The sequence below is a fragment of the Danio rerio genome, chromosome 4 (assembly GCF_049306965.1).
Source record: "Danio rerio strain Tuebingen ecotype United States chromosome 4, GRCz12tu, whole genome shotgun sequence".
In the NCBI taxonomy this organism is placed as follows: Eukaryota; Metazoa; Chordata; class Actinopteri; order Cypriniformes; family Danionidae; genus Danio; species Danio rerio.
The window spans coordinates 52,200,001-52,211,550 of NC_133179.1; the positions used below are offsets into that span (position 1 = coordinate 52,200,001).

The 11,550-nt window shown below is 34.9% G+C and overlaps 1 protein-coding gene and 1 long non-coding RNA gene across 8 annotated transcripts in view; one reads left to right on the forward strand and one right to left on the reverse strand.

The window, feature by feature from the left end:
• LOC103910773 (uncharacterized) overlaps window positions 1–6,158 on the reverse strand; it is an 8,191-nt gene extending 2,033 nt beyond the window's left edge. The window contains exons 1-2 of one of the 7 annotated variants that reach the window (XM_073948570.1): window positions 6,098–6,158; window positions 3,721–3,870 (exon numbers count right to left, since the gene is read on the reverse strand). In XM_073948570.1, coding sequence (XP_073804671.1) covers window positions 3,721–3,805 — 85 coding nt within the window. In that variant the 5' untranslated portion in view covers window positions 3,806–3,870; window positions 6,098–6,158. Of the gene's footprint in view, window positions 1–3,720; window positions 3,871–4,810; window positions 5,422–5,831 lie in introns of those variants that run through there. The other 6 variants (XM_073948575.1, XM_073948574.1, XM_073948573.1 and 3 more) reach the window with 6 other exon arrangements.
• An 854-nt stretch (window positions 6,159–7,012) lies between these two features.
• LOC141381964 (uncharacterized) overlaps window positions 7,013–11,550 on the forward strand; it is a 1,176,553-nt gene continuing 1,172,015 nt past the window's right edge. Inside the window, exon 1 of the long non-coding RNA XR_012402875.1 lies at window positions 7,013–7,336. This is a non-coding gene — a long non-coding RNA (uncharacterized lncRNA). The remainder of the gene's footprint in view (window positions 7,337–11,550) is intronic.

An 11,550-nucleotide genomic window follows, 5' to 3' on the forward strand; every position in this document is an offset into this window, starting at 1 on the left:
CTTAACTTAGAAGTTCTAGTAAATTGAAACTGTGTCAGTCCAGCTTTCAGAGTTTCTCATAAAAGTAATTTTGGTCATATTGATCAGACACAGATTTAAAAGCTGTAAAAAGCCTATATTTATTCATATATATTCAGAATTACAACAAAACGTTTTTTCTAAAATTTGTAAAGCAGACAGGGAATACTTGTTCATTCTGTGCCTGACTGGTAAACGCATCGGAAAAAAAAAGTTCTGAGGTAACAGTTGAACAAACAGCTGAACATTTGTCTCACAAACATGAGACACACCTGTACAGCATCTGCATAAAGGCTGAAATATGCACCTTTCCCTTGTGTGCTGTTGGGTCATTTTCATCCATTCTGGGTTGATTTTGTGGATCAATTTGGTCAACTTTCTGTGTTTTAGCAAATGGATTGATATTTGGAAACATTTCATTTTTACATAATCTAGCATCTAGCATATTATTGTATAGCTATATTCTACTGTAACATGCTACGTCAGTTAGCATTAAATAATAAATCGACTTTCTTATAAATATACCTAAGATGGCTGGAAGTACACATATAAACCATTTATGGGCGCAGTCGTGTAAATGATCAGTTGAAGCCTTTTAATATTTACTCAGATCTTATTTTCATTCAACAGCAATAGCTGGATGCCTTCATCCATATTAGGGATTTCCTGGAATGTTCTGCTACTTTTGTGAGGTATATATGGAATTTCTGCTCAAGTGTAAATGAAACAGGCATTATGCTTTTAAAGTGCTACAATGCCCACATCAACCTATTTTGAGGAAAACTGAAAAAAAAAACATTTTCTACTTATGAAATTATTTTTTTGTACCATTTTTTATACAATTGTTTTTATATCAAAAATAGTAGCCTATTGAACATCAATATATAGCAAGGTAATGAAGTCAGAAATTCCAGTTTCTGGACAACATTACACCTTAGTTAAAAATTCTGTCCAAAAGAACATGCTTGCAGCTTCGTATCACATCGAATAACAACTCACACTATAAAATAAATTATATTTCCAGATTTGAAGACAATTACATTTTCAAAAAACAAACAGAAACTGCAAATCAGGAGGAGATCGGAGGCTCAAGAGGTATGATATGGCTCATAACAGACTAGTAAATGAGAAGTGGGTTAATTTATCATTGTTTTTTTTTTCCTTTTTGATGTTACGAGTTATGCTGGATCTAATCTCACTATATTTGCTAAAAGTGATATTTAATTCATCTTGTTCTCTATATCTAACATAGGGCTGGACAATAATATAAGATCATTATATCACAATAGATTTTTTTTCAATAACGGTGATATGATTTTTAAACCAATTTTCGATATTTCAATACATTTGTGTATATGTTTTATCATATCTATCTATCTATCTATCTATCTATCTATATATATATATATATATATATATATATATATATATATATATATATAGATAGATAGATAGATAGATAGATAGATAGATAGATAGATAGATAGATATGATAAAACATATGTAAAACATATACACAAATGTATTGAAATATCGAAAATTTTTAAGTTCCGATCAGCTTTTTGTTTCGGCGCTCTGCAAACTGTGCGGGAGAGCGATGCCAACTAGCATCGTAAACACATCAAATTGGTTCATAAAAGTTTAAGTCAACCTGTCACCTCACCATCCACCTTCCCGACACCAAACACAGATGGCTATGAGGCGCAGTGTAGGGTTTCGCATGTCTACACTTGAATATACACCTATAAATTTCTCGCATATAAACATATACTATGTTCAAAACAAGTATGACACTTGCACATGTATAAACCTATTGCATGCATACACCCACATACACATGTACAGACATATAAACTCGATCCGATCATAAACTTGATCCTTGGATTAAATTAAACACACACACACACACACAAAACTCTCTGCATGCTGGTATAGCACGCAAGGAAACTTACAAAATAAAATTCACAAACATATGTATCAGGAATCTGGTTATTTCAAAGCTGATGAAAAAGAAAGAATTTGATTAATAGAAGTATTAATTCTGACAGTATGATATCCTAAAATATATTTTCTTCTGAGACACTTTTAAAATATTTTTGAGCAGTAAATATGTCAGGCTAAATAATTTAAATGAATCACAGATTTCTTTACGATTTAAAACAGCCTCTTTGGTTTTTACTGCAGGAGATACTGTTGTCCTAAAAAACAAAACATAAAAAAAACCTAACATATACTGTAGGAACGGTGCAGCAGGAAATGTTGGCGGTTTTAAAACTTTGACTTTTCCAAACTGCGGTAAACCTTGAATATAGTTATTGCCCCATGCCTCAGCAGCATAACACTGATATTTAGGATCTAAAAATTTATTCTTTAAAAAAGTCTCAAGCAAAAAGATTCCAATGGTGCCGCCTGTTGGTGCATGAAGAATATGGTCTATATTCTGAGACTAAAATATTTTATAACTATTAATTATTTTAGTGTCCATTTCATTCAGGATGCTCAATATTGGGGCATCCACATTTTTTGACATACTTTAAACCAGAGTTTCTGCAGGTTTTACAAAGTTAAATTTAAGACTTTATGACATTTTTAAGACCATTTTGAATGAAATTTTAGACTCATAAAGGGCTAAAGGCTAAAGAACTTTTCAAATGGCCCAGATGGAAAAGATTTTTATTTGCCCCATCAATATAAAATTTATTTTTAAAACTAAAAAATTAACAAATGTTTTTAAAGTTTTAAAAACTATAACAAACTAAATCTATGCACAACAATCTGTCCAGGTTGATATCCACAGCAGTAAATACATGGAGCATGTTTAAACAAATGTTATTGTGAGGAAAATAATTAAACCATTATGATAAATAGAGTTAAAAAGACCTTTTTGAATAAAAAGTTGAAAGTTTTATTAAGTTGAATTGTTGGTGATTGAATTGGTTTTGTCCAGATTGGGTAGAAAAACATGAACAAAGGAAAATAAAGAAAAAAATGACACAATACAGCACAATATTTCAGTAAATTTAAGACTTTTTAAGGCCTAAAATGTTAAGTCTTTTATGAGAATACTGTTGGTCAAATATCATCAGCTTAGTTAAACCTTTTATTAATTTATTGTTTTTATTTATTTTATAAAGCACCAAGGATGCTTCGCAAACAGCAAAAGAACAAGAAAGCAATAACCTTAAGAAGGTAGAGAAAATGAGAGACTAATAATACATAAAATAATGACAAAAGACATGAGAACAAGTAACGAAAGAAACTCATTCTGTCTTTTAATGAGTGCTTATGTGCATTTAGGAGAACTAGGCAGCACACATAGAGGTAAAATTGGTTTTATATTAGCAGATTCAGACTTCCCCCTTAATAATATAATTTCATAAAAGTATTATTTGCAAACTCTTAATAGCGAAATCATATTAGCAGCAAATGACTATCAAAGTACAACATTGCTCACGGTCAAATAAACAGTGTTAATGTTGTTTTCAAGCCACACTTGCATGCTAATTCTGATCGAATATTCAAAGTAACATGGTAAACAATATAGAGACAGCTAAATGAACGAATGTGCGAATATAAAACCAACTTTACCTCTAGGCAGCACACTCAGCGCTGCAAGATGGATTTAATTTAGTATTCTTATTATTAAAATATATCTGAATGAGGATCAAATGACTGATTTGGTCTTTAAGAATGAAAACCAACCTGTTTGTTCCTGCAGATCTTCCTGTTTGACTGTGAATGTTTCTTCAATCTTCACATCTTCACTCTCCTCTTTAATTAACGCCATCTTTATAACAGTGTGGAGATCAGTCGCTTCAGCAGGAGTTTTCCTCTGCGTTTAGACACTTTGTCCTGTTTTAAATAAATAAAACAATGAACAAAAACAAAATAACTTCTATTCAACACTTGCTTAAACAGTTTCTTTTAATTATCAAAAACAAATCAGGTAAAACATTTCTTTTAAAATAGAGGTAAAATTGGTTTTATATTCGCTAGGGATATAACGGTATCAGAATTTCATGGTACGGTAATACCTCGGTATGAATGTCACGGTACGGTATTTATTGAATCATTTACAGGAAAAAACAAAACTTATGAAAATACTCCAAAAAAGTGCCAAAAGTGTCAATGACATACAAATTAGCCATCTATCTGTAAGCTTTGAAATAGGAACTTCAATTTTAATAACAAAAAATTATTAAACCATGTAAAAAAATAAAGTTTAAATTTAGTATTGTTGAAAACTCATCACATTCAACATTTAATCACACTCAGCCCATCTACCCAGATGAGAGCTCTGCTAGTCGGACCTCTCATCAAGCATCTCCCGCTGGATCTAATCTCACTATATTTATTAAACGGGATATTTCATTTATCTTGTCTTTATCTAACGACATATTCCCTGACTTTGGGCATTGGAATCTATTACTTGTTCTCAGGTAACGTGTTTTGGCAGAGCGCAAAGATAAGTTAATGATTAATGTAAGCACGTACATTCTGTATATTGACTGATCGCTTGCCTTTATTTCCTATAATGTATAAACTTATTGTATGTTATACTTTTAAAATGGCCATTATCAATTATTAAAACTGATACTCAGCAAAAGAGAGGCTGTGTTTCGTATTTTCACTGAAATTGAAAGGAGGCAGTGTTTTTATCGGCTCCGTTTTGTTATAAATATCCACACAGTGAAGATGACGCTCATCTTATGCAGCACGACGCCTCAACATTTCTGCTGTCTAAGTTGCTAATATTAAAATGAAAATAGGCAGTTCCTTAAATCATGTTTACATTTTATTGTTGAGAAAGTGAAACAACGAAGCCAGGGTGATGTGAATGAAGTTACAAAGTACACTGTTCCCTTTGAAGATTTACCCGTGTCCTCGGTATAATCTGCTTTTCCATATCAAACTGAGAAGAAGAGACTGCAGCCTTGATCAAACTTGCGAAGTCTGAACTTACACGGAGATTATGCAGGACTGAACTGTGCGTGTTAGGCTACTTAATATTCAGGAAAAGCCCCAATCAGAGAGGCGAATGTCTGCAGCCCTGCCTCCGTTTTCAGATGTACATGACAGTTTATAAGTATCACACACCAGACGCGCACATTCGAATGATATTTAACATGAAACTAATCAGATGGCGCTCTGTGGCGCGGCTGAAAAATGAACTGCGTCCTGAGCCGTCGCCGGGCGCCGCCGACTTGCGGCGCCGGTGTGTGTATCCTGATAGAAACCTATGTTTAGAATTCTAAAATACATGGCGCTCGCCGCTTCTGGTGTGCGACCTGCTTTAGAGTTTTCCAGCTCTTTTCATCCCCGCTTCTAGCAGCACACTCCATTTCCGCATTACTGGATCTGTAGCGACAACAGACCGCAAGGGATGATGGTCAAGCATGGGCTGATGGCAATTGTAGTTTTCGCTATCTCCCGTTCGCTTCATTCGCCTGAGCAAATTTTCTCAGAAGACCTATAGTTTTACCGAGTCATGCGACTTCGGTAATATCGAAAAAAATTAATATTGCGGTATGACGGTATTTACAATACCGTTACATCCCTAATATTCGCACATTCTGACTTTCCCCTTAATGATATAATTTCATTAAAGTATTATCTGCAAACTCTAAATAGCGAAATGATAATAGCAGCAAATGACTATCAAAGTACAACATTGTTCACAGTCAAATAAACAGTGTTAATGTTGTTTTCAAGTCACACTTGCATGCTAATTCTGATCAAATATTCAAAGTAACATGGTAAACAATATATAGACTGCTAAATGAACGAATGTGTGAATATAAAACCAACTTTACCTCTTATCAGAAAAGTTTGAGAAACCCTGCTTTAAAACACCTATTACACTCTTTTCGGTTTCAAACAATAGCCCTCGGCTACTGATAATAAAATAGTACTACGTTGTATAAAGGGTTTAAATATTATTGTCAAAAGCACATAACTTAGCATCGGATTAAAAAAAATCTGGAACTTTAATTAAATCGGATTATGTATATGGCATTTCTGTGTGTTTGCCTCGTAAATATATAACATGCTATATCCGTAAACATTTAAAAACACAAACCTTTCTCCAGTTGAATCACAGCGCTAAAGCGGCGCCGCCTGATGACGTCACACGTCACGACAAAATAAAAGTCTTTATTTTGTTTCGCTTTTTTGCCAATTACTGTTCCAGTCATGACTTATTGATACATATCTCCCATGTTTTTTACTTTATACTATTTCTGCTCTCTCTCTCTCTTTCTCTCTCTCTATCTCAAATTCAAAGAGCTTTATTGGCATGACTGTAAAACAAATCACAATGTTGCCAAAGCAATAACAAAATACAGAGCATTCATATAGATAAAAGAAATATAAGTAATAATAAACAAACACATATACATATCGTTATATTATACATATATGTTGTCACAATAAACAAGTTAATAAAAAAAAAGATTAACAATATAATAATAAATGGTAAGGACATAGAGCTTTAATAAGGGATAAGGGGGTTCAGCCTTTTTCTCTCATACGGTGGCATGAGGACACGTACTGTGCTGCTAGGTGGAGACACTTTTCATTTTCTCCCAAAATATAATGGAGTTTCTCCGTATTTGTGGCTTGCTGGAATTGTGGTAGAATCAGAGACATTTGTGTGAAGTAAGCTTCTCTGATGCTCTGATATTTGCTGCAGTGAGTGAGGAAATGCAGCTCATCCTCCACAACTTCAGCAGGGCAGTGTGGACACAGTCTGAGCTCTGGGCTCCTCCAGCTGCGCTTGTGTCGGCCCGTCTCCACACTCAGACTGTGTCCACTCAGACGGTACCGGCTCAGCAGCTTTCTCTGACTGGGGCTCTTAATGTTGGTCAGATACGGGGCCAGTTCATAACTAGGTTTAATCTGGTTGAAGCACGCTAACTTTTTTATTTGTTGTATTTTATTTTGCCAATTGACTTTATATTCCTCCTGGGTAATCTTTTCTATTTCTTTAGTCTTTATATGTTGGGACAGGGTTTGTGAATTTAGTTGGTGTTTTTTCACCAGATAGTGCATGGGGTCGCTGGCCGGATGTGCATTTCTATATATGAGGGCTTGCTGATGGTAGCTCTCTGGGCTGGAGTCTGACAGATGGAGCCAGAACTTCCCTGCTCTCTTCTGGATTTCTGAGAGCAGAGGGAACCTGCCTAGTTCTGCTCTGCAACCAAGGCTGGGTGTGCTTCTGTGAACTCCGAGGATGTTTTTGCAAAACTCCAGATGAAAGATTTCAACTGGAGTTTTTTCCCAAGATTCATAGTTTAATTTAAATGTGGGTCCCCAGAGAGTCTCTCTCTCTCTCTCTCTCTCTCTCTCTCTCTCTCTCTCTCACACACACATTACACATTTTAGGTGCTTTTTTGGCATGACAAATAACTGCATTTGTATTGCCAAAGCAGTGCAGCGTCGCTGTGTACAAACAAGACAGTGAAAAAAGGGCAGTAGTGCAAAAAAATATGGATATAAAATATAATACAGAGAAAACACAGAAATTAATAAAATAAAAATAGATTAATGAAATTAAAAATAAATTAATAAAAATAAAAAGATTAATAAAAAAGATTTAAAAATAGATTAGATTTCTCTCTCTCACACACACAAACACACACTTCAGTATTTAAAGTTGATCAAAAAATTTTTATCTAAACATTTTAAGACAATTTTGAGAAACTTTTTTTTAATCCAGTTCATGATGACTTGCATGTCTACAACACATTACTTCCTATTAATATCTGAGTCCAAATCTCATCCTCATAATTATGACCCCTTATTTTCTTTTCTATTTTTACAACTTCATAGGCCTATATAGGGTTTCTTATTGTTTCATATGAATTGTCGTTTCTTCTAATCTGTTCCACATTTCCTGCCATTCTTTAGCAGTTTCTTCAGTAAAATATTTAATTTACAGAAGCATTAAAGGGGTAGTTCACATAAAAATTACAATTCTGACATTTACTCATCTTCTACTTGTTCCAAACCTGTATGAGTTTCTTCTGCTAAATGGAAATGAAGAAAATAGGGTACAGGGTCAAAAAGCAGCCACTATATGGTTCAACAGCGCCTACTTTGGACATGGTTGCTTTTTTCAACATTTTCTGGCACTCAAAATGTTCTTGGAACTCGATTACAATTGAACCACTAAAGTCACTGTCAAAGTCAATGTTTTTGGTTCCTTTTCTGGATTTTGAGCATCTCGGGACTCTTGCTGTCTATGACAGATGAAGGAGCTCTCTGATTTCATCTAAAGTGTCTTCATTTGCGTTCTGAAGATGACCAAGTTCTCAGGGGATTAAAACAACAGGTAGAGGGACAATCGTTCTCGAGTGCCTAGTGTACACTATAACACACGCATTTCACCACTGCTGATATACAGCCACATTGCACTGCTTTTTTTATTTACTTATTTTTATTGCAATAACAACAGGCCATCACAACAAATAGAAATACAAAAACTGATAGCACTGATACTCGTGATGATATTCCCAGGTAGGAGGCGACGTTCGCGCAACCTTGCACAACGTTCTTTGAAAGTTCCCTAAAGGTAATAAAAATCCAGAACCTTTACAGAACATTAGGGATGTTCTTAAAACGTTCTATTTTAGTCATAAAATAACGTTACCAGTATGACTTAAGGAGGACGTTCTGTTTTGGCCATTCTATGGTTACATAATAACATTACAAAGAGAACCTTTGTAGGGATAGTTTACAGTTTAACCCAAAGAATGACCAGTCTGGTAGATGAAGAAGAGCCGGAGTCAGAGATTTAAAAAAATAAATCAAGTTTACTGAAGATAGTTTGCAGTTTCATTCGGAGAAGCCAGCTTCAACACTCGCAATGAGTTCCTAGGCCGCTCTGCTTACAGTTTCAACAATCAAACAATTATACTCTTTACACAAGTCCAGAAAGGGTGGGATCCAGGTAAACAGTTCTCATTGGTTACAACAGAAATAGACAATTCCAAATACATGCGTCAAAGAAACATAGTATCTACTTCCAGATATGGATGGCCTTAATGTGTGCGTCAAAGAAAGCATTGTATCTGTCTCCAGATATCGATGGCGACCTGATGCCTAGAGGTGAGGTCACCCTAAGTTATTAGGAGCTGATCTCTGACCTGTAAAAAGCTAAACCAGGAAAACAATAGACACAAACGACCATCTGTGTTAAAGACTCAAGGATGTTTCTTGTACGTTCAGCTGTGTTATCAGGCTGATTTAAGACTGTTTCCATCAACAGTCTGCTGCAATATCTTTACTACACACAGTCTGTCTCCACACAAAAAGGAATTACATTAAAATTAATTATACTCAAAAACAGATCAATCAAACAGCTATAATATTATAGGCAATATCAGGACAACTAGAACAGGTGTCTTCTTCTCCTCTGTATTGGACCTCCAGTCATAGGAACAGATGAGGAGAGAGAGATCTCCATGACCTACTGTGTTGTGAGTAATGCGTTACATACGTATGTATTACAGTAATGTATTACATTTTCCTGTAACGCAGTAGTGTAAGGCATTACTAATACATTTTCAGTAATATTTTACTCGGTACATGTTCGGTAACACGTGCGTTACAACACACTTTTTGCCCGCAAGACATTAACAAATTAAAAAACCGCAGTTCTATTTCCTGTTCGTGACTAGAGAATCTATGCGCGTGCTGTCATTAATCTCCCTCTGGCAATGGGACCTTTTTACTTTGAACACGGAATGATTTCAGCTTCTGAGCTCAAGGTTCGGGGCTATTGGCTCAGCCCGGTTCGCAGTACGCGCAGCGGACAAGCGGCAAATAGATGAAAATGGCATAAGACAGTGCATTCGCGAGACGGACATAAGTGCATATGGCGTTATTTCACTGACAAATGTCGTAAGCTCATTCATGTAATACGAGCGAGTGAACGTGCTGGTATCCTCTGTGGACAAAACTCCTCGCGTTCACTCAACACTGGCTGGGCTGCTCACGTGCTAAAGACCTGCTCTCGCTCCATCAGATGATGCAGACTCACAATCTGCCTTGTGTTTCCTCTTCCTTTCGTTTTGTTGCTCTCCAGAGATCCGCCTTTTTAATTGTTATCCCAAGAATTTTATATGGTTTATATATTGCTACACTATTTACCTACAGGTTAAGATAAATTCTATAATAAATACTAGTGTTTTTGAGTGTAAGGTATACTGCCTATGTTTTAGGCTAGTATTTACAATGAATGCTTAAGCATACTGTCAGATTAAGAATAGTGAACTCATAAAATTAAATATAAAGTGTAGTTTTACTACAGTAAAGTGTGGTGAATTGTAGTACAATCTACCCCATATTGTAAAAAAAAAAAAACTACAGCACTGGATCTTTTGTTTATATTACACTTGTTGTTTTACCATAGCAACTATATGGAACAGCTTCTTCTCAAAATGAAGATGATGGCAGGGAAAATGTCCTCCACAATCTGATCAACAATGTGGAAGACAACAGACACTAGTTCACTTTTTTCAGTTGCCATAAAAAATGTGATTAATAATGAGATTTATTTGAAGAGTGAATAGTACAGTAGGCTATAATACCTTATCAAGTGTTTCTATTAGTTAAATTTCTGCTTGCGTTAGTTTTTATTTTTGTCTAATGCTTTTTATTTGAAATATCTCATCATATAACATACAGCCAACAATGTTATGGTTTATTAGATTAAAAATTATAGGTCTATTTTAGTATTTTGGTTATTGTTAATAAATAGTGTACTAATATAATTCATATTAAAAAGCTTGAAACGAAAAGGGAACACAAGACACAAATTGTGAGTTTGCATATAATCTCACTGAGAGAGCAGTGTACTGATAGCACGCAAGAAAACTTGTGCGTGAGCAGTGCATATTTGAGAGATTGTGAGAATTTGTGCGCGAGCAGCGTATGTGAGAGCTCGCAAGCAGTTTTGTCCACAAACAGGAAATCGGTGCACAAACATTAGAAAGAATGAGAAACAGCTGAGAAAACTGTTCATCATGCTCACTTTGTGCAGGACGGTTTTGTGTTGTAAACCACTTGAATGTAAAGTAAATACAATAATGGCAACAATAAGAAAAGAAAGAAATCTGCATTTTGTCATGGCATTGGAGTTTACATATCGGCCTGTTGTGTGTAATATGAATATAGCCAAGCCATTTACAGATATTGCCAGGTAATCACTTTACCTCTACCATACTTTTAACAGATCATTTGTAATTCTGGCTGTCATCCTTTCTTGCATTGTCTTGAGCCTTCACATTGCCAATTATATACTATATTGTTAGTAGCCTGGAGAGGTCACAGTCATTCTGCTACATCAAATCACTTTCTACTGGATGTAAAATGCTCATTATAGAACATTATAATTTTATAATGTTAAGTTCTAATTCTGTAGTTATTTTGGTAAAAGTAACTAAGAAGTAATATAAGTAATTTAACATATTACAATTCTGAGACAGTAATATTGTAAGGTAAGGGATTACATTTAAATAACAGTAATCT